We start from the raw sequence: 23,512 nt of genomic DNA, 5'->3' as shown, positions 1-23,512 counted from the left end.
AGCTCTGGGGCATGGGGCGGGGGGGAGGGGCGGGGGGGGCAGGTTGTCCCATCTCTTGAGGCCCTAAGCCTGACTTTCTGCTGTAAACTGGAGACAACCAGTGGCTCTGACGAAAGGCTTTTCTAATCCGAAAATGCCAGATTCCCCACCCTGTTTAATGTCACTAAGTTAGGAAAAGAAGACGCCAGCCCCAAACTTCTCTCCCCTCTTCCACTGCCTGCCTTTTGTATGCTCTGTCCAGGTCTGTCATTGGAGATTGCAACATACAAACACTTGATTAGAACCGCTATGACAAGGAGGGACCCGGGGTTAGCCCACGGTTCTGTATAAATTACAGGAAATACTCAGTCGTGCTGTTTGCTCTCATTCCCTCATCACCAAGTCTACTTAGTGTCCCCCATGTTCCCTCCTCCCTTCCTCAAGGACCCTGGAGACAGAGACTGGTGCATGATAACCAGCTGCCTCCTCTGCAGAGACAAAAGGGAAGAAGGGTCATGTTGCTTCCACTGAACTGAGACCACCTTCCTTCCTTCCCCATCCACAGTCACAGCACCAAGCTGCCAGCAGTTGCCATGACTCCCTGAATACAGCCCAGCAGATCCAAGTCTTCTCTCCCCAGGTCAAGGCAGCCGTGGTCTCAGCACCTGTCCTGTTTCAATGAGCTCTAAAAAAGCCTTTTTTGCCATTGGGGGGTCAGTATGGCAACTGTAGCCCAAAGCTGTTTTTCCCAGCTGTACTAATATGCACTTAAACTTTTAGCTAGGTGACCTCGCAGGGTCCTGTTAGGTAGAGCCTGCAGTTCAGAGTGAGCCAGGTTAAATAACATGGAAGTAGAGGACTCCTTTTCATTACCACTGGTCTACACTTAGAACATTGTCCAGGAACAGCAGCTATGGGACAATGTTGCCACCTACTGGTTTTCTGGAGGATGGGGGAGAAGGAGGCAGCTGTAGCCCCACTAAGATCCTTGTCAGGGGCTAGACTAGGAAAGAATTCGGAGTTCTTCCCCCCAAGACCCAACTCCACAGTTCCTCTATGATGGTAGTTCTAAAACTGGGCATATTTCCATGATACCTCTTATTCCCTATCCATCTCCACTTACCCCAAAACATATCTTCTTCACCCATTGGTTTCCTGAGTGTCACTGGTGTCCTTCCTGATGCTGTTTGGAAAGATTTGGCATTCCCCAAGATAACTAGCTAGAAGTATATCTCAGAAAGTTTAAGATGGGTGATATGTCTGTGGTCTCAAGTTGCAAAATTCTATCACTGGGACACAAAGGAGAGAAAGAATTGTGAAATGCTCAGGTCACATTCCACATTCATTATTCACCCCCCCAGTTATGTATCTCAGCTCCTCCCACCCAAGAAACAAAGGCATTTTAAAAAAAAAAGCATTTTATTCAAAAACAGCATTTCTTCACTTTATCCAAATGTTTTGTACAAAATACAGTAAGTATGTGGTACCATCCTCTGGCCCCTACCTGCTCTGACCTCAAAGGTGTTCCATTTTTAACCCTCACATCCCACAGCAGCACAGATACACGTTCTCCCACTTTGTAAACCTAATTCTTTCTAGTCCCCAGCCTGCTAGGTGAGCTGAAAGGGATATTGGGTAGCAATAAGGAAAGGGGAAGGCTCCTGTCGATACCAAGACCATTCACAATGAGATTCCCAAGGCCACCATCAGAGATCAGCTTCTGACATCAGTCATATATACATGTAGTTTCTCCCTTCTCTGATGGATTTTTTTAAAGACTATGCCTCCCTTACTATGTTGCAGACATCTCCCCTATCCTGCTGCCAAGGCTATCCTATTTTCTGGTCATTGCCAAGGCCAGGGCTGTGTGGGAGTGGGGAAGGGGATGTGGGTCAGGAAAAGAAAACAGTGACTTGAGAGAGGATGGTCAGGCTTAAAGGGCCAGGACCCCTGACCCAAGAGAGAGAGGAAGAGGTCTAGCAACCACTCACTGGAAGAAGGCAGCTCTTACACCACAATTTGTTTCTGGTTAACTCTTCCTGGACCAGTCTGGGGACATGGCTGTTACAGAGTAACCTCCTTGAGAAATCTAAGAATGACTGGGTGTTCACACACTGGGTAAAGCATTTCCCAGGAGTTCTGACCCAAACCCTTTTGTGCATGGGATTGTAGGATCGTAGATTTTGAGCTGGATAGACTCTTGAAGACCCTCTGGTCCAGCCCCTTACCAATGCAGAAACTAAAGAGATTAAGTGGGTTGCACAAGACTAACACAGAGGAAGAGTCATGATTAAAATCCAGGCCCTCTGGCTCCAAATCTAGGGCTTTCTATTGTACTACATGGGTTGACTAATTATACACAGATATCGGTGTGTGTGAAGAGGGACAAGTGCACACATATACATATAGGTGCATTTGGGAAGCTATTCAGATGACCAGCACAGAGGGAAATTATGTCCTGCCTCCCACTCCTTTCAGACAATCCTGCCTCACCCACTGCGGCTGACTGGGAAAAGGAGAAACAGAAAACATCCCCCCTCCCCCCCTTCTCTTTCCCTCCTAACAATCAAAGCTTAGGGACTGGCTTTTAAACAAGAGAAAATAGTCACAGTCCTTAAGGCCCTGAAGATGCTGGCAAACACTAGACAGTAAAAGAAAAAGCCACTTGGGTACATACCCACCCACCCCACTGGCATCACATATACAGAAATGCTGAGGTCACAACAACCATTGACACTTCACATTTTGAGTACTGTCTCCAACGATGCATGGATTTAACACCCATCAATGAGAAGAGGGAAGAGGATGATGAGATGTGAAGTGGAGGAGTGAGGAGTCATGACTGGGTGTGGGGGATCCACTGACTGTCCATTGGTCGGCTTAAAAGTTCTTCAACATGTCTTGCTACATCCATGGTTTCATCCAGGTCAAAATCCGCATCAGGATCAAGGACAGAGTCAGGGCTGGTGGAATAAAAGGGAAGTCTTGAGAGTCCAGAGGGGGAAAAAAATGAGATTCCCCCACTCCAAACTATCTCACGGGTGTGCTCCTAAAGCACACCCAAGAATGGCAGCCCATTCCCGTTCCCCTACTCAAGGCTGCCCAAGGGATTCTGACCTAATGCAGGCCTTCACAGCTATGCCTCCAATTAAACCCAGAGAAGAGGTCTCCAGAGGTAGCTGGAAACAGGCATTAAGATTCCATGCCTACCTCTACTCCACCACCACCAGCTTCTTTCAGAATCTCATACCTACTACACTTGGGCAGAAGTGGGAGTTCACAGCCATGCCCAGGTAACCTGGGGTCTATACACTGGAATGGGGGGAAAATTTTACACCTTCATTTTTACTAACCTTTGGTTTCCTTTGTGCTCCTATATATTTTATTTTATGCATCTGAAAATTTTATTTTGAGAAGGAGTCCAAAGGCTTCACTAGACTGACAAAGGAGTCTATAACACCAAAAAAGGTGAAGATTCCCCTCCTAGGTGTTTTGAAAATTGGGCAAAGTTGGACTAATAGAGCTATCCCCAAATCTGGAGATGGTGAAATCTCCTTTTCTAGGTAGAAATCTTCCAACAAAGGTTGAGTGGCCACTAGTCCAAAAGATGTAGAAAGTACTCTTGGTCCCATACTATATGGTCCCTTCCAACACTGTGATTCTGGACCCAACCCACTAATCTATGCTTAAAGCCAGTAAAACCCAGCCCAGTTGGGGAACCCATCTGAGACTGATTTCTCAAACACCCCTCCCTTTCTATGCAAGTGCAACCTACTTCTGGGGATACATGTTATAATGAGACTGGGAGCACACGGCTGGGGATGGGGCCTGATCCATGAATGTGGCGCTGCTCCCTGAAGAATCTGCAGATGCACTGACAAACCTGGAGGAAGAAGCCAAAACAATCATAGATCCCACACTGCTGGAGGGCTGGAATGAGAGCCTACTAGGGGCCCTGCCTGTTCCATGGTCCTAGGGCTTGGACCTGGGAGGAAACATACTTGCTAAGCATCTATTCAGCCTGTCACAGCTGCCCAAGGAGGCTGCCTGGGCTAGATCATCACCTAGGATCTGCTCCTTCTCCCCTGGTTCCGGCTCCCTGAGGAGGCTCATCTGGGCTCAGCAGTTTAATGTACTGCTAACTGAGCTTTAGCTCGTTCATGTAGTGCTAATTGAGCTTGAGCTCTTTCATGTAATGCTAACTGAACCCAAGGCAAGTCAAGAGGTCATCTTGGCACTTCTCCTGAGGAAGCTGATTTTAGGGGTGGAAAAGAAGAAGAGGTGCCCCCCTGTTCTGGGGGCTTTTAGGAAGGGGTTGCTGTGAACTGAGGATACTGACTCAAAACAAAATGTAAGATCCTACCCAATATTACTCAGCAGAATCTGAGTCTGGGGAAGGGTGGAATTATGGATTAAAGATGTGAATGGGGATGGAGAAAAAGAGTTGTGGGTAGTATAGGAAATGCAAATAAAGAAAATCCAAAGGTGGACACTGACAGGAGCTGGACACTTACTCTGGGACCACTTGCTTGATCTGTGGTTTCACATACCCATCCACAGCTTTACCTACCAAAAAGAAAAAAGGAGAAAGAAATTGAAATCACTGGTGGCTCCCAAGAGAGGGGTGGTGGTAGAGGGGCCAATGGAAATAATAATACTATGAATGCTACTAGTAGCTAGCATGTAAATAGCACTTTAAGGTTTGCAAAAGCACTTTACATACATTTGATTTCACAGCAACCCTAGTAAGTAGGACTACTGTTGTTTGTTGATGTTCAGTCAGTTTCAATTGTGTCTGACTCTTCATGACTCCTTTTGGGGTTTTCTTGGCAAGGATACTAGAGTGGTTTGCTATTTCCTTCTCCAGTTCATCTTACAGATGAGGAAATTGAGGCAAACAGGCTGAAGTGATTTGCCCAGGGTCAGAGAGTTAATAAGTGTCTAAAGCTGGATTTGAACTCAGGTCTTCCTGACTCCAGGTCTGGCACTCTATCGATTGCACCACCTAGCTGGCAAAATATGTTATTATTATCTCAGTTTTACAGATCAGGAAGGTGAGGCTAAGAATGGTTAAGTGCCCTGTCCAGGGACTTCCTAACTCCATGTCTAATCCTCTCTCTACTACACCATTTATTTTGTCCCCAAGGCAGCAGGAACCTAGAAGAAACATGAAGTACTTGTGGATGAATTAATGATGCAGTTTAAGAATTATTCAGTTGTAAATAAAATTCATCCACCTAGTAGGAAAAAGCACTGCATTTGGAATGAGAGGGCCTTGATTCAAATGCTTCCTCATTTACTTACTACCTATATAACCTGGAGTAGGAACATCTGAGTTCAAATCCTGCCTCCCCACTCTCCCACCGCCCCAAGAAACTTGCTAAATATGTCATTCAACCTTACTGGGCCTCAACTTCCTAATCTGTAAAATTCGGAGGGGAGAGATTACAGCAGATGATCTCTAAGGTCCCTTTCATATCTAAAGTTATGTTTCTTGTCAATTCCTTCCCTGTTCCCCTCCTTTAAAAAAAAAGGATTAAAAAAATTCTAAACTTAATGATCTCAATAAACATGAACCTGCAAAGTAAATAAGGAAAGAACTCTCAAATAAAATTTTAAATTACAACTATCTGCATTTTAGTAAGAGTAAAATGAGAAATGTTAACAAAATAAAGATAGGAACCACTGTGCCTCCTTCCTTCCTATCTTCCTGTGTACTTTAAAAGTTTAGTTGTTATTGTTTGTTTATAAATCAAAGTCAACAAGAGCCCTATTTTTATAATTCTATTTTCTCCCTACCATTTTCCTTTCATATTTTCCCTCTTGTCCCACAGAATGACTTGGAGACAGGGTGAACATTCATCCGTTTATTCTGTTGCTTGTAAGCATCAGTCCTGGGGACAGTTTTTAGGAAGGAGAAGCTGATTCAAATGAGCTTGGTGGGTTAACACATGTGAAACTGAGTTATGTAGACCTTACCATCCCCCTGCAATACCAGCCTTCCTCCCAAGCACAGACAACTCAGAACCTCTGTCTGCTAAGGGAAAATGCCTCACCAAGCACAGGAGTGTAATACTTGGAGAAAACTTCATCCTTGGGTCGGTCTGGGAATACATAGATGAGATAGTTCAGGTCTCCCAGGCGGTCAGCCAGGGATCGAATGGAGAAATCCTTTGTCGTGAATGGCTTCAGGTTCCACAGGTTCCGATCCGCTGTGGAGAAAGACATAACATGTCTATCAGGATACTCTAAGGGAAGCGAAAGGGAGGGAGCTAGCTGGCATAGTGGGTAAAGCACTGGATCTAGAGGGAGGAAGCCCTGGACCGATTCTTACCTCTGATACTTACTGTGTGATTCTGGACAAGTCACTTAAGCTCTCTCTGTCTCAATTTCCTCGTCTGTAAAATGGGGTAGCACCTACCCCATTTGTTGTGAGGTTCAAATGAGATAATGTCTGAAAAGTGTTCTGCAAACCTTAAGGAACGACCTGGAAGCTTTGTAGCAGCTTTCCCAAGAAACTGAGACCTTTACTACCACCCAGTCTCCCCAGTGTAATGAAAGGAGTCATATCAATAATGTGCCAAGAGGAACAGTCAATCTCTCCAGGGTCCTAGCTGTCTTCAAGGCTGGAGAAATTACCTGAACTCAGTTCCTGATTTGGTGAAATGGTAAGAAGAGAAACTACTTTTGATCAACTCCCTTTCCTAAGTGTGAAGCTCTCTTGAAGTCTCTTTTGTTTTCTCATTCAAGATTTTAAAGAGGAATGCTGAAGAGGGTGAGGTGGACAGTGGAGGAAAGAGGGAAGAGAGCTGGAGTGATCAGGGAAAGGAAAAGGAAAGGAAGGGAGGAGGAAACTGAGGGACTTGTGCTGGGGGCCTGAGAACTCACGGGAGTCAAACTTCCAGGCAATGGTGATGCCCCCAATTTCAGAGTCACTGAATCGCAGCAGGAAAGTTCCATCTGGTTTGTTGATGAGTAGGTCATGGGCCTGCTGCTTGTTCACGAAACCCAGGATGGCCCTAAGAGTGAGGAGCATGATGGGGGCCTTCTTACACCCTGCTCAGAGTCTGTCATATCTGCCTTCTGTGCTTGATCCCCAAATTCCATAGGTAGATCCCGGCCCAGTCCCACCCCTACCACTCCCATTCCCTCCCGTTCCCTCGAGGCTACCCAGTGCCACAGCTCCTTACCCATCATTCCAATGGGGCTTGTGATGCTTCCTCAGCACGTCCATCACCCCATCAAACCACTGCCAGAATGTGTAATTCCAGCCTGGCAGGTTCTCCTAGAATATCCCCCAACCCCCAAAAAACAAAGAGATCTGAGTTAAGGTTCTTACCAGTGTACCAGTATGTGTCTCCCCTTCCCTTTTAGAATGAAAACACACACACAGAGACACACACAGACACACAGACACACAGACACACACACACACACACACACACACACACACACACACACACACACACACCCGCCCCTACAAAGTAGGAGACTGAGTGAAAAGAGAAGAGGAGATCTACAGTCTAGGGACAGTGCAGGTTAGCACATTTCCTTCAGAATTCCTTTGTTCAACTTCTTTTAAGATTATATTTCCTGGGAGGGAGGGGGAGAAAATTTAAAACTTATGGAAGTGAATCTTGAAAACTGAAAATAAATAAAAATTTAAATTTTAAAAAGATTATATTTCCTGATTTCTTTTAAGGCCCTCTGTCCATTTTCTCCCAAATCCCAGGCACAGGCCCATCAGGTGGCTGTTACATGTCTACTTTTCTCCCTCTACTCACCATTCCCACCCCTAGCCCCAGAAGGCAGCTTGTTCTGAGGCTGGTCATAAGGCTGCAGTTGGCTGAGGGTAGGTAGGACAGCTGTCTGTGAGGTGAAGAGCACTGAGGTGGGACAGACCTGGCCCCCAGGTGTGCCTGACCCTCATTCCCCTCACCCTATTGAACTGGGACCAAGAGATGGCCATGCTGTTGTAATCCTCCATGTTGTTGCTGCTGCTGTTGAACAGTTTCTGAGCCAGGAACACCAAGTTTTCCTTTGTCAGGCCTCGGTTGCTCTGGACTTCTGCCTTGAATTTCATGTTGAGAGCCTCGCATAGCTGGGGCCATAGTACTTTATCAGGTACCGCAAATGGCACCCGGCCCTGGAGAGGGGGAGATGACAGGGAGATCAAGTCAGAGAGAGGCACCAGCCCCAGAGACCAGGAGAGGTGAAACAGGCAGAGATGGGGAGGCTCCTCAAGCCTCAAACCTCATCATTCTCCCACCTCCTAGCTCTGGCCCTGGGTGAGGACAATAGTGAATAATACTCTGAAGGGTCCTGAGGCCTGACATTCCAGGAGGGGTCACAGAAGAGGGGTCACAGAAGATAGGTCACTCACGGGCTCAGCAAATGCATTGTCCCATAGCACTGTGGCTGTTGCATTGTGGTCCTGGCTCCCATGAACAATGACCACCACTGGAAGGGACAGGGTCTGCAGAGGGGAGAAGAGCAAAGGTTTGGGGAGGGAGCTGAAGTAGAGGATTCACTTTGCATCTCAAATTCAAAACTCCCCAAATCACAAGTGAGGGTCCAAAAGTCCCACACAGAAAGGCTGTTGTCTGATTGATTTCTAGCATCAAGTGAAGACTGTTTTTCTCACATATCACAACCAACTGACCAGAGGCCTAGGTTCAAATTCCACCATTGATACTAACTGGGTTATCCTGAATAAGTCACTGAAACTTCCTAAACTTTACTTTTCCTATTGGCAAAGTGGAATTATGCCCCTCAATTTTTGTGACAATCAAATGAAAGATTGTACTTGATACTTTGCAAACCTTAATACTCCATATGAATGTTAGCTACTATGTTCTGGGGTTAATGCCTAGCTCTAGGAGGATGACTACCAAATCGATATATCCAGACCTGAGGCCTAAATGAGCATCTCTCACAGCCTATGGGATATTTCAAAATGGATGAACCTTAGGCATCTCAAACTCAACATACCCCAAACCAAACTCTTTATCTTTTCTCCAAAATTCACCTGCCTTCTGAACGTCACTTTTTCTATTGAAGGTACCACCATTCTTCCAGTCTGAAATTTTGTTTTAAAACCTTGGTGTTGGGCTTGATTTCTAGTCCCCCTCAGCACTCATTTTCAATCAGTTTCCAAATCCTGTCTTTTCTCTCCACACTCTCCCTTTTCTCTTTATCTCACAAGTCACCACCTTGGCCAGGCCCTCATCATTTCTCAATTTTACTGTTGCAAGAACCTCCTAATTAGTGTCTTTGCCAAAAATTTCCCTTCTCTCTAATCCATCCTCCACATACAAGTTAAAGCGATTTTCCTAAATCCTAAACCTGACCTTGTCACCTCTTTAATTTAATAAACTCGATTAATTTAATAAACTCGCTTCCTATTGTCTCTAGGATAAGAGAAATTCCTCTGTTTTTTACTTTTAAAGGCTTTCATAACCTGAACCCAACTTACTTTTAAAAACTTATACATAACTTCCTTTCCCTTTCCTCTACCATCTAACTTGCCACAGCAACAGAAGAACCCCTGGGGCTTGCCCTCTGACCTTATAGTTAAATGCTTTTTGTGCTATTGTCTATCTTCCCTGATATGAACATGAGCTCACGGAAAGCAACTGTTTCGCTTTTGCAACTGTATCCTTAGTGCTTAGCACAGTGTGCTTGGCACACCACTAGAGTTTAATAAATGCTTTTCCATTCATTCATTTATTCCCACACTCCAATCCAGCCAAAAGGCTGTTCTTTACACATAACACGTTATCTCTCCTCTCTGCACCTATACCGCAAGCCTAGAATACACTCACTCCCACCTCGTTCCTGCTTCTCAGAATCCCTTATTCCTTTAAAAATCTCAGCTCAAGTTCTACCTTATACCTGAAATCTTCCTGATCCCCACAGCTGCTACTACCCCTCTGTGCATTTACCTTGTATACATTTATAACGTCCTTACTTATTTACTCTTATTTCCCAAGTAGAATATATACTCTGAGAGCAGGGACAATTTAATTTTTTTTCTTTGTATTCCCAGAACTTAACAATGCTAGTTGATTAATTATTAAGAGTCTAGCACCTTGGCTATCTTTCTCTTTGTTGGTATCCTTGGGCCTCACAGTATAGACTAAAGGTTGAAATCTGATAGGGTGGTTATTATTAATTATTATTACTATGAGGATGATGGTGATGGGTTCCTGGCATTCTCATAGCAGCATTCCTCTGGAAGGGCACAATAGATAGAGCACCAGATCTGGAGTCAGGAAGACTTAACTTCTTGAGTTCAGATCTGGCCTTAGACAATTAGTAGCTGTGTGACCCTGGGCAAGTCACTTAACCCTGTTTGACTCAGTTTCCTCATCTGTAAAATGACCTGGAGAAGGAAATGGCAGATCACTCCAGTATCTTTGCACAACAGGGTCATGAAGAGTTGGACAAGACTAAAAAGAACTGAACAAAATGCTCTGACTAGCTGTGTGACTTCTGACTGAGAAATCATCTTTATATATACGTAACCACTGTCCCAAGGGCGGTACGGAACTCTCCTTCCTGGTGGAAATGAATGTCCTGCCACATGATGGCATAAGAGACTGTATACCAGACAAGAGAGAACAAAGGAGCTCCTGCACTGGGAGTGAGATATTTCAGTTCAACCAAGAAAGAGAGTCCGCAATCTCACCCAAAGGGAAATTCCTCTAAGTCTCTAAAGTAGTAAGCTGGTAGTAGGGACATGATGAAGACTGCTGTTTTCCTAGAGTTTTTTCCCTCAACAACCTGAAGTAAGGTTGGCTTCTTCCATCTTCTCCACTGAAGCTGGAAGCTAGAAGCTCCCAAAGTGACTCAACACTTGAAGAAGGCTTGAAGCATGAGAAGTCCTCACCTTGCAGAGTCCCAAGGTGGGGATGAAGAGCTTAAGCCCTCCTGCCTCTCACCCCCTCTGCCCAGCCTCTCATGCAGGCTGGGGATTTCATCTCTACCCATAAGGCCAGAGTCCCATACCAATGAGCCTAGGGAATGGGGTTACACAGGCATCCATTGCTTTCTCAGTATCTCACTCCCCTTCTGAGAGGAATCTCCCAGTTTTTACCTTAACTTGAAAGACAAGCTCATTTCCCCCAATGCTGAACTGAGACTCGAACAGGACTGTGAATTTCTCCTCTGTCACAGACTCTGCACCCCGCCTGTCTGCTCGCTTAATTCTCTTCAGGGACTATAGAAGGAGATCACACATAAATAGAAATGAATGATTGATTTCCTGCCCAGCCCCCAGCAACATGGCCTCTGATGGTAAGACCCAAATCTTCTCCCACTAGAACCCTCCCTATAACCCCAATCCACATCCCCTGCCAAGCTGCATCCTCACCATATTCCTGAAGTGTGCACTGAGGGTACCCGTTGCCTGGTGATACTCCATCACACAGCAGTTGTTCAAAATCTCCCCACTGCACTCACTGCAAAACAAAGATATGTCTAAACCAAGATTAAGTGTCCACTATCTTCTGGGATGCTCTCTCTGTCCAAGCCTTGATCCGAATTTCCCTTCTCCAAGAAGCCATTCCAGTTACTCAACTCTCTTGGAGATTATACCCCATTCAGCACTGATGCCTACCAAAAGGATATGTTTCTAAGTGCTATCTAACCTACTGTATCAGACTGAGAGCTCTCCGAGGCCAGGGATTGTGTTTGCCTCATCAAATGGGAAACTTTTGGAGAGCTGGGACTCCACAGGAGGTGAGGAGTGATAGGGGAGGAGAAGGAGGGTATGGAGGCTATCTTGCTGGTGCTGCCCAAAGGACCCCAGAGTCTTGTGCAGAAGCAGCAGATAGGAAGGAAAGGCATCCATCATTACTTTCGTGTATTCTCGTTCTTCAGCAAAGACTTGGCCTGCTGCTCGCTGATGATGGTGGCCTTCACTTGAGGAGGGTTCATGTGCACATTCAACTTCCCGCCCACCAGGAGACGCACTGTAGCTGCAAACTTGGTCTGTGTCTTCAGCACTTGAGGGGGCTGCTTCTCAATGATGAAGGTGCTGGAGGGAAGAGAAATAACCAGACATCCAGGATGCTGCTGACACCAGATGACATCAGCTCTTCCCATGGGGCAGTTCTCCCCCCAGTCTGAAGTAGCAGACAAGAAATCACTAGAGGCTTTTCATGGTTTGGAAGTCAATCAGCTAGGTGGACTAGGGATGGCCTTGGGCCCTTTAAATTTTGAGGGATGGGGGTGGGGGCTCCCCTAAGAAGACTGTAGCTGTAAAAGATGAATGACCCTACATAGCCAAAAGAAGGATACTGAGAGTTAGAAGATGACAGGGAGGGGAAGGGACCTAAGTAAGAAGGTCAAAAGGAGCTAGGGACCACTGGACTGGGGGAACAAGGGAAGGTCAGGCATCTGTTCTGTGGCAGTTCTCTCAGAAGCAGAGACAGCAATCTCTCTCTGGCACACTGTCTGTTGGGAAGCTCAGTCCAAAGCATCCGGAGAAGCAAGAGTCCAAGAGAAAGAACAGCCCAAGACAGGGGAGCCAGAGGTCCTGAGTTCAATGATCCCCAGAAGTTTCCCTTGCTCCCCAAGGCTGAGGCTGGCTCAAGATGAAGGGAAGTTTGGAGCAGTCACCTGGTCACCAAGGCAGAGATGATATCTGTGATGGTGGCATTGAGCTCAGTCAGCATCTCCTCCACGGGTCCAGGAATAGGCAACTGCTGACAAAGATGCTCAGCCCTCCTGATCTGCTGTCGGTTCTGCCAGATGATCTCAGCCAACTTCTCACACCTGGGTGTGGAGGCCCACAGGGCAACATGAAGGGAAGGGGTTAAATTGTCGAGGATGCAGGCTGATCCAATGCTGGCCTAAGGAGGGACAGCCCACACTAGAGAGGGACTTCCTCTCCAACCATGGGAAGGGACCAAGGAAACTCACAGAGGAGGTCAGGGGTGGGACTGGGGGCAGTGCTTGGCTTCAGCCACCTTCCCTAACCCTTCAGTCTGGAGGAGAGCTCCAGAACCTCGTGTGCCCAGCAACAGCCCTCAGGCTGGAGCCCCAAGACCAAAAGCCAAGCCCCATCCAGGCCAAAGCTACCCCCGCCCCATACCAAGACTGCAGGACGTCCAGGCTGCCCTCTGGAGGTCCTCCATTCCCGGCCAGTTGCTGCCTTCTCTTCCACTGGATCAGCTCATCGTCCAGAATGACAGTTTGCTGCTTCCGCAGCAGCTGCAGGGTCTTCTGGTGTTTCTCTGCCAGCTCCTGCCAACATCACTGGATCAGAGACAGAGCTGGGAGCCACCATAAGGTTCTTCTGCTCCAACCCCCTCACTACACAAGGGCAGAGACATCCAGCTCCAGTCCCCACACAGAGGAGTAGTAAGTGGCAGAGCTGGGATTAGAACCCAAGTGTTCTGAATCCAAGGGGCAAAGGCCAGGTCCCTTGGAGGGCTCAGAGCACAGCCTATCTCTGCTCCATTTAACAAAGAGGAAAATGACAGGGAAGCTCTTTTCTCACATGGCTTGCTCACTTCTCTTGTCCCAGCCTTCCTAGACCAGATTTCCCACAGAGAAAAGGATCCATGGTAGTCACCCTGCCTGCCTCTTTGGCTCAGCCCCCCCAGGAAGAGATCAGGACATTGCTGTCCACCTGAGGACACCCACCACCCCTCACCCCTCATCAGTTCTGCCTAGGACAGAGTGGAAAGGAAGAAGCTTACCACCCGGTATTGCTGCAGAGTCTGGGCCTCACGCTGCAGCCAGGCCTCCAGGGACACCTGCTTCTGCTGAAGTGCTGTTTCCCTTGTCAAGCGTTCCTGGGGACTCAACTGTGACAGCTGGGAGAACTGAGCTGTGGGGAAAGGAACAGACCAGGGCCCTCCCCTTTAGCCTCCACCCAGGAAGCTTTGGGGATCCAGGCACCTCAGGATCAGGAGGTAGAAGGGCCCACAGTGAGGAATACCCGCCCCTCCAAAAACAGGGAGAGACCCTTCTGAAGCTCCTCCTTTCAGTCTCCTCTCCAACACTAATCAGCATCCTGTTCAGCCAGTCCTATCAGTGGCTCTAGGTGACAGAGGCATGAAGTCTTCAACCTATCCAGAAACGGCCTCATCTTTGTCCCTCAAATACATCAATGACAATCAGGGCCCAGTTCATACTCCACACTCCCTCTTGTCTGCCTGGGGATGGCAGTTTCTTCCAGATGAGGAACGTGATGAGGGAGGATACATGCTTGTGTGCGTGTGTGTGTGCGCGTGCATGTGCATGTGCATATGTGAACGTGTGTTTGTGCAACAGTCAGAAGACAGGCACCAGAATGCCACGATCCCACAGAAGGTGCAAAGTGAGGGGAAGCTGTCTGATCTCAGGCAGCCTCTCATGGAGAGAGGGTGCTCATGCTCAGGCTGACTCCAACTGTGCTCCTAGCCCAGGCACTTGAGCTTGGCCTTTCTGACAGCATGCCTGTCTGGCTCCCCCTGGGACAAGGCCAGGCTCCAGCCTAAGAGAGGAGGCTCCTGGAAGGCCAGGAGAGGGAGCTCCTGGGGACCTACAACTGCTTTCTTCCATGGAGAGCCTTACCCTGGTTCTTCTGCTCTGAAGGCTGCTGCCTCCTGGGCACAAGGCAGACACTAGCCCCTGCTCAAAGGAAGGGCTGTTCAGCTGGGAGCACCGAGATACTCCACAGATGCCTCCTCCTGGAAGACTTCCTGAAGCTAGGCCTCCCACAAACTCTCCCACCATCCCTGCTTGGGCAGACCCTGGTGGGTGTGTGTCCTAAGGAACATTCCTGTGTGTTTCCTGTTGAGGGCAGGTGAGTTGAGGGCATTTTTAAAGCATGTGCTATGGTCACAGCAGTGGCTAGGATGGTACTTACAGCAGGAGCTATCTCAGAGTGGAACCTGTTTCCCCATTGGACTAGGAGCTGGCTGAGGAAGAGATCAGGCCCCTCCCTTCTTCTTTAGCCCCTGTGTTTCTTAGTGATGGGATTCCCTGGCAGCTCCAGTCCAAGGCCAATGCCCCAAACCAGGAGCATTCTTCTCTCCAGGCCTGAGCTCTCTAGGTGCCTCTGACCCCACCTTCAGCCCCAGCCTCCACGGCAGCCCTACCAGCCTCACCCTGGTTTCTGAGGCTCTCCTGGTACTGGATAATGAAATACTCCTGAGTCTGCTGTAGCTTCTTGAGCTCATTCTCTGTGTCCTGAGTGACCAGTCGCAGCTCCTCAAATGTCTGGTTGATCTGCAGGTGTTTCTGGGACATAGCATCAGCCAGGTTCCCGGCTGGAGAACTACACTGCACACAGAAAGAGAGGCAAGGGGAGAGGCAGCAGGGTCACATGGCCTGAAGGGCTCTAGGCCTCAGACACAGCCCATGAGCCTCTGGGGTACACTCCACAGACCCAAAGCCTTTAGCCACAAGGACAAGACAATTACCATGAGGGCTACAGAAAGGGGAAAAAAGGGCTCTAGGAAGACTAGGAGACTCTCATAGGGAACAACTCTGGAGAAAAAGGAATCTTGGTTTGTTTTACGTCTACCCCCTCCCAACTCAAGGAAATCCTCAATGGGCTCCCTAGAGGACATAAGGAGAGTATCATTCCTTCTAGACAGTGCAGGCAGACCCCACCTGGTGAAATCACTTAGTTCTTTCTTCCTTGCTATGGAATAAAATGTTCCAGGCATCTAGATAGCATAGTCTCTCAAAGAGATTTCAGCTCCTCTCCTCCCCACACACCCATTGACTTAACAAGGCTAATGTCACCAGGTTTCCATAGCACCAACCACCCAGTGATCTTTTTTGCTCTGGACATTTTGCTCTGGATCAATCAACCAGTTTATCTTCCAGCCTGCCACTAATTGACATGACCCTCAAGTAGAGAGGATTTGGAATCCTCAGTATCTCCAAGAACAGCATCCTTCTCATCCCTCACAGACAACAATTCACAATCAAAGCCTAATTCTTACTCTGACTACATCGAATCTGCCCAGAGACACTGCTTCTCCCAGAGGAGGTATGTGGTGAGGGAAGGAATGGGGGAGATAAGGGAATGTAACATTTTTCTGTACTATCAGGTGTAATTATGCCTTGGTCACTTTTGCTAAACTGCCTTTTTTTCTTTTCCTATTAGAGGGTGAGCTCCTTGAGAGCAGGAACTGTGGGCTAGTTTTCTTTCTTTGTCTCACCAACATTTAGCACAGTGCCTGGAAAACAGTAATTGTTTAATCAGTGCATGCTGACTGACTTTTGTCCCTTCTCTTCCTGGGGATGATCCACAGTTTAGGGCAAGGTAGAGGGAAGCATATATTCAGAAATGAAGGTGAAATTTAAAATGGTTTTCAAAAGGCCTGGCTCAGAATCAGTCCTGTCTTCCAGCACCTTCAACCATCACCCTATTCATCAAACTCAAGCCTCAGCATTTCTCACTCACTTTGAACTGAACTGTATTCATTTACCCCTGTTTGTGATGCTTTATCATAAAATCAAATCATGTGACACATGGATGTCTCATGTCTCCTATCAGATGGCAAGTTACTTGGGGTCTGAACCATCTTCACTGTTTCTTTGGTGTCCCCTTGGTAGCCCGTGAGACAGTCTTCTGTGCACAGGAGAAATTCACTCCATATGCAGAGAATCTGATGAGAGAGAATGCTCTCGCACAGCTCCCTGGGACACTCACGTTGGTAGCTTCTCGGACCAGCCTCTGCTCATTGTATAATATGTGCCGGATACATCGGACCAACTCCATGGGGCAGCGGTCATAAGTGCTCTGAAAGAATCAAACACCAAATGAACCTTCCCACCAACCCTGAAGACTCCCATTCATGGTCTCCTGTTCCAACTAGACCTGTTTCTCCTTAACCAATAACTTTTTTTTTTATTTCTCACTCTTCATCATTTTCCTTTATTCCAGAATATCATCTGTCTTCCTTTCAACTAACCTGTAGCTTTTGCATCCTTCAAACCCAAAGCAGCATTTGCTTCTTCCAAAAAGTCCTCATAGATTATCTTTCACCTGATTCAATATTTATTGAGGAAAGGGGGAAGGTAGGGAGGGAAGAAAGAAGGGAGCAAGGAACAGATTTCTCTTTAACTCTGCATCCCCTCAACACTGGTGCATTTAATTTACACCATGAGCCTTTGTGCTTATAAATATAGATACGTATATCTATAATACATAGTTATGTAAGATCTCACTACCTACAATTTTCTTTCATAAACAATAAACCTTTATGAAGCACTTTCTATATGGAAGAGACTGTGTTGAGCTTTCCTTAGGATAGATATCACAAGTAATCCTTCCCTTATGCCTCATTGTTCATGTCTAGTTTACACCGTGGCACACAGGGTCATCTCTACTAACACTTAGCCTCTTTTGAATTAAATGTTATCCCTTCTCCTTCAACCCCAGCACTCTAGGATCTTGTTTTCAGTAGGGGTGTACTACTGCATTCTACATCTTGTCTGTCCTCTTATCTTCTGATTAGGAGGATAGATTACCCCAACTCCAGGTGGGAATCTCATATTTAAAAGGCCCTCTAGTAAGTGATCTTGCCACTTCCTTCTCCTTCCTATGGCATAAACTGGTAATCTTTTTTCTCCCTGAGATTAGCAACCTTGACTGAGTTCTAATCATTAATCTTCTTACTATATGGCAAACTCTGAAAGTCTTCTATCCTTGATACTGTTTTATTTATCATTCCCCCTTTGGACAATACTGCTCTATCTTGTAACATAAGAAAAACAAGTCTAGGGCACAAGTTACAAAGAAGGGGTAGGAGGGCATGAATGGAAACATAGAGAAGCTAAGCAAGTAGTTCAAGGTCACATAGTTTGCAAGGCCAAGATTTGAGACTAAATGTTTTGATGCTAGGAAGAAGAAAGGGGAACATAATGTACCAGGAAGATGGCTCCAGATTTCACACCCACCTGCAGCTGAGTTGCATAATGGCCTAACTTGATCTTCAGCAAAAACCCATCTTCCCCTGCTTGGTGTTCAGCCTTCTTCTGCAGTTCTTGGATCAGGCCCTCTAGGAGCTGGGCAGCTTGGACACTGTCCTGGGGATTGTCCAGGTCAATTGAATTCCTAGAGTGGGAAGAGAGGTGGAGAGAGGGCAATGGACCATTGGTGCCATTTCACCTGGGGAGAAATTGGAGGATTTGGAGGCAAATGGAATTCTAGGTGAGCTCCCATAAATTAAAAACCTGTTCTGAGGCCACAAAATTTATTTTCAGAATTTATTCACACTCAGCGTGAATCAGAAATAAGAAAAACTCCCACTACCCTTCCTGCTCCCTCTTCCCCTTTCCTAGAGACACCACCCCTTCCTCTAACAGTCACAGAACAGAGACAAAGAGAGAGGGGCAGAAAGAGAACCTGAGAGAGATAGACAGTAAAGCCACTAAGACAGGGAAAGATGCAGAGGCAGTCAAACACACTACAAACATGAGCAAAGCCCAGGCCAGAAAGGTGGGGGTGGGGAGAAACAGCAAGCCACAAAGAAAGAGAATGGGAAGATACCAAGTCAGACATACCACACACAGAAACTAAGTCACTGCTAGAGAGAGATTAAGCCAGAAACTGAAAAAGCCATGACCAAAGCCTGGCATGATCATCTGAAAAACAGAAAAAGACTCCAGTCCCTCTATATATCCTTACCCAATGGAAAAAAAGTTCTTGATGGGTGTACTTACCAGGCTTGGCTCTCAATCCACTGAGCCAAATAGTGTCGGACTTCGATGGGGAAGTGCTGCCCATAGAGGACCTGCATCTGGCGGAGGGCATCCCCTTGGAGTTGTTGTGCCTGGATCCAGCCTGCCATGACTTTGCACCTGAAGCAGGGGGTAATTGAATTCAATTTAATTCAACAACAAACGTTTCTTAAGCTCCTTTGTATCTGGGGATTCAAAGAAAAAGATGAGAGTGAGAGGGCAGAGATGACAATGGGGCCAGGGCAAAGGCCAAGCAAGGGACCAGGAAAGGGACTAATTTCATTTTTGTTCTTATCCACCAACTCTGGCTACATAGTATATCATATCTACATAGAGAAAGTGGCTGGCCCTCTCCCTTCTACCAATATCTCCTTAGTGCTTCCTGGAGTGACGGGAAGAGCAATGGATTCAGAGACAGGACTTGATTTCGTTAAAATTCCAGCTCATCTACTTACTTTGTAACTTTAGGCATGTCACTTCCCCACTCTAGACCGGTTTCCTTTTCTGTACTATAAGAAGGTTAGGCTAGATACTCTCTTAAGTCCTTTCCAGCTCTATATCTTATGATTCTAAGATTCTCTAATTTTTTTGAGGGGGGAGGAAGTAAGAAGTGGGCGTGTGAGAGGAAAGCCAACCATCTCCCAGAGCCTGGAGCTGGAATGAAAGATGATGCTAGATTCCAAGGGTCAGATGGCTAGGTTTCTCCTCCCCACCCCTTTCCCTACGCCCCCAAACCGGGGCTTCCCCAAAGGCAGTAGTGCTAGAAACAGAAAGGGAAACCAGGTGGTTGAACCCCAGGAGTCCCCAGCTGGGGAAGGGTGGGACAGTCCCCCCAAGGCCCAACGTGGGTAGGGATATTCCAATGGAGAGCCCCCTCCCCAACCCAGAGTCCCCCTCCTTGCTGGGAGATGATCCCACGTGGCTGGAGAAAAGGGAAACCGGAGGTGAGTTGCAGCTCTCCTCCAAATCCTCTCGAACTCATCCTCAGTGGCAGAGAGGTGTGCCATTCCCATGTCTCTTGTCTCCCAAGACGCTGTCTCTCTATACGAACTACGGAAACTCTCCACGCCTGCGGATCAGTTTTCGGGACCCCAAGCAGCCTGACTCAGGAGCCCTAGGATGCCCCGGCGCCGGAAGATGAAACGAGCGCCTCCTTGCTTTCTTTTCAGCAACCGCCAAGGCCCTCCAGTCCCGGCCAGCCGAACACCGCTCCTTGCCCCAGCCCAGCCCCGCGCCGTGCGCGCTGGACGCATTAGCCAAGCACCCTCACCTCGGGGCCCCCAGCTGCGGACCGCGGCTCTCCGCGCCCCGGCTCTCCTCTCCTGGGCCGGCGGCAACAGCTGCGGCTGGAGCTGCTGCTACAGGAAGGAGCGGAGAGCAGCGATTTCCTCCTCAAAGGTCAGCTGCCTCCAACAGACCAAACACAGAGCGCAAAGCTCTCGCCAGCTCCCCTCCCTGCTTCCCTCCCTCCGCAGCTCGCTCACTCTCCGGCTGGGGCGAAGCGGCCGCTCTTACTACTGGCTCGGCAGCGTGGGCCTTCTCTGCTCCCTCGCCCGACGAAGTCCGGGCGGGGCGGGGATACGGGGGGCTGTCCCGCCAACTGTGCCACCCCCCCAAGGTCCCAACTCAAGCGCTCTGCTGTCTCCTATGGGAGTGCCCGGGATGGGGTGGGTGGTAGACGCAGCGACAGAAGTGCCGGAAAGGAGTGACCCGGGGAAAGTGGGGAATCCCAGAGTAGCAGCCGTAGGGAGCCACAGGAGACCTCATACTCTGAGAGTTCCAGATAAGTGCGTGGGGACTTCACCCACCGTCCCCCAAGGGCAGAGCTACCAGTATAGGAAAGGTGTAGGAACCCTAATTATCCCCCACTCACACCCAAGTAATCAGGATATCCACCACCGTGTACGGGATTGTCTACATGTTCCAGTAAAGAACTGCGGTGTCTTCCCCTAGCAATCGAGACAGTTCTGTCAAAACTTCAGCAGGGGGTCTGAAAGCACATTCCTGATGCAAAGGCCTTTGTTGTTTCAGGTAACAAATACCTGGGTGAATCCTCCACCATCTCACCAGACACTCCTCCCACCCCCTCCTCCAGCCTTGAGTTCGAGGCTCCTATTTTGGATTCTGTTGGGTAAGGCCAACCTGGACGGCTTCCATTCCCTTTGTCCAGCTTCTCTTCTCTTTTCAGACCTCCTTTTTCTCTGGCCTGTGTCCGGCCACTGGGCATTGGCAGGACCAAAGGGAGGAGCAGCTACTGCCCACCCCAACCCTGCTTGGCTGAGGTTTGGGGCCATCCTGGGGTAACCATTTCTTATTTCCCTCTCTGCCCTTTTCTCCCTTTCTCCTCTTCCTTTCCCTGTCACCCCATTCTTTTTATTTCCATCTCTGTCTCTGCCTCATGTTATCTGTCTCTGTCTCGAGCTCCCCTTTCATTCTCTTCATTTCAGAAGAAAAATTGTAAGTATCAGCAGAAGTCATGATGCATGTTCATATTTCTCCTCCCTTTGCCTCCTCCTCCTAAGCACCCTCTGCCTCCACTCCCTTGGCCTAGATCTCTAAATTGGTGAGATTAATAAGGAAAAGGATTTAAAGTGAAAAGCATAGTGAAAAGACATGGGGATGATTTCTAGCTTGGACACTTCCTAACTGGGTGACTGTGAGGAAGCCATTTAACTACTCTGAGCCTCAATTTCTTTATCTGTAAAAGGAGGATAATAAAACTTATATAATCTACCTAACAGGACTGTTGTGTAAGGACTGAATTTTGTAAGCTGTCATGTGTGCTATAATTGTGAGGTACTATTGAAGTGAAGGAGGGCACCCCTCTGTGGGGGTGCATACATGCAAGAGAATTAAAGAAATTGCCATTCCCACAGTGATACCTCATGGAGGATCCCTAAGGAAAGGGATTTTGCAGCCCCTACCTGATTTGGAGTTGATGCGAAGCAGACAAGCCTCTCTCTTTACTCCCCAGCACCTCTCACTGCCCAGGGCTGATGAGGTGGAGCACACTAGATTTAGATGCAGAGGGTAAACCCAAAAAAAGTCAGATTACTCCCCTGTGAGTTTTATTCTCTCTAAATAGAATCCTGAGGAGTTTGGGATGAGGAGTGGAGGATGGGAAAGGGAAAGAACCCTCCCCTTCAATTCCCATCTATTGCTTCTCTCATATTCTGCATTCCAAAGCACTGTCTCCCTTTTCGAGACGTCTGCCACCCACAATCAAGTATGTAGTACGGAAGAAGAATCTCCAATGTCCCCCAAGGTTCTTATTTCTGAGGCTATTGGGCCCTCTCCTTCCCTCCCTGAGAACTTCTCGTCAGTACCCCACCTCTAGGAGTCTTCCACTTCTGGCTTCTTCCCAAGCCACTGCCCTAGCTCACAGTCCCATCCATCAGGGAACATTTGGGTGGGAAGGGAGGAAGTCCTGGGTTCCAGAAAGCTGGCACCAAGCTGACAACAAGGAAGAGGCTGGTCCTTGGCAGCTGTCTGAACCAAATTCTTCTGAGTTTCCACTTGTCCCTCCCCTCTCTTCCCTTCCACCTCCCCCACTCTTACTCACTACTCTAGCTCCCCAGTCTGGATCCGGGCCTGACTCTCTTTGTGTCCAAAGACAGAAAATTATTCCCCAAACCTTCCTGCTGTCTTAGTTTCTCCTAAGTCTGTTACCATTGCTCTCCTTTTCAGTTTCTTTGTCTCTACCTGTTCATCTCTCTGTATTACTGTCTCAGTCTGTTTCCTCTGCCTCTCCCTATCATCACCACTGACTCTCTGCTCTCACTTCTGGGAAGGGGGGAGTTCCCAGGGATGGGGCAGACTGACAGAGACTCCCCAGGGAGGGCAAGAGGCCAGATGAGAGTAGACAGCTGTGGAGGAGAGATTAGGGTTAGAGAGAAGAGGTAAATGCTTAGCTCAATGAGTTAATTGGAGGTGATTTTTACCACTTAGCAGAGTCTGGCATGTAACAGGTGCTTAATAAATGTTTGTTGACTAATTTGTAACACCATGAGAATTAGGATTTTCATTCTTCATTACCTGAAGCATCTGGGATTTTCATCTTTCTGTTTTCCATTTCCAGGTCCCAGTCTGGGATCTCTACCATTTCCCATGGCAAAACACTTTGGTTAGATTGGGTCTGGAGGAGATTTACCTAGAGGTCAAGCTACAGAGGAAGAAAAAGGAATTTAGGGATGAGGAATGAGGGACCCACACCTAGTCCTCACACCAAAAGCCTTTGGGACCACAGAGCTAAGGCTTTACCCAAATAGCCAAAGGCAATTGATGAGACGTGGATAAGCAGAAGTCCAAAAGAAGGAATTCGTGGCAAAAGCTTCAGCCTTGGAGGCAGGGAGATAGGATTTAGAATCTTGCATCAGACGCTTAAATAGCTGTGTGACATTGGGTAAGCCACTTAAAACTGCTCTCACCCTCAGGTTCCTGATTGGCAAAAATGGGGAAAATAATAGGGTCTACTTTACAGAGTCATTATGAAGATGAAAAGAAAACTGATGACTTGCTTTATACACCTTAAAGGACTACATTATCATCTTCATCTTCATCATCATCATCATCACATCCTCATTATTATATCTACAGAACCAGTTCTAATTCTTAAACTACCCCTCTTCTCTCTGTAGAAATTCCCCTTTATTTGGATAATCCAAATTCTAGAACCGTCTTATCTTAGATTTAGAGCTGGAAAGGACTTTAGAAGCCATCTAGTCCAATTTTAAGGCTAAGGAAACTGAGGACCAGATAGATGAAGTCATTTACCTAGGTATTGTACTGTAAGCAGACACTGTCTCCAAATCCAGCACACTTCTACTACCTCATAGTG

At 47.5% G+C, this 23,512-nt stretch overlaps 1 protein-coding gene across 3 annotated transcripts; it reads right to left on the bottom strand.

The window, feature by feature from the left end:
• Positions 1-1,379: 1,379 nt before the first annotated feature.
• LOC140528571 (signal transducer and activator of transcription 5A) lies at positions 1,380-21,686 on the bottom strand. Of its 3 annotated transcripts, none has more exons than XM_072646505.1 (19): positions 21,600-21,686; positions 18,658-18,795; positions 17,893-18,049; positions 16,643-16,732; positions 15,084-15,258; positions 13,689-13,819; positions 13,079-13,230; positions 12,604-12,759; positions 11,840-12,019; positions 11,354-11,441; positions 11,078-11,200; positions 8,363-8,455; positions 7,919-8,125; positions 7,170-7,264; positions 6,868-6,998; positions 6,036-6,191; positions 4,494-4,545; positions 3,755-3,862; positions 1,380-2,942 (listed from the first exon to the last, which is right to left on the bottom strand). In XM_072646505.1, the coding sequence occupies exons 2-19, from the start codon at positions 18,783-18,785 to the stop codon at positions 2,816-2,818; spliced, it is 2,349 nt and encodes a 782-aa protein (XP_072502606.1). In that variant the 5' UTR covers positions 18,786-18,795; positions 21,600-21,686; the 3' UTR covers positions 1,380-2,815. The 3 variants fall into 3 exon arrangements, with proteins under 3 accessions (XP_072502606.1, XP_072502607.1, XP_072502605.1); XM_072646506.1 differs by lacking the exon at positions 21,600-21,686 and adding an exon at positions 19,946-20,078; XM_072646504.1 differs by lacking the exon at positions 21,600-21,686 and adding an exon at positions 19,131-19,233.
• Positions 21,687-23,512: the final 1,826 nt, after the last annotated feature.

This window comes from Notamacropus eugenii, chromosome 2 (genome assembly GCF_028372415.1).
Source record: "Notamacropus eugenii isolate mMacEug1 chromosome 2, mMacEug1.pri_v2, whole genome shotgun sequence".
Taxonomy (NCBI): Eukaryota; Metazoa; Chordata; class Mammalia; order Diprotodontia; family Macropodidae; genus Notamacropus; species Notamacropus eugenii.
The sequence above is the reverse complement of the archived record's forward strand: the minus strand, read 5'-3'. Positions and strand labels throughout refer to the sequence as shown.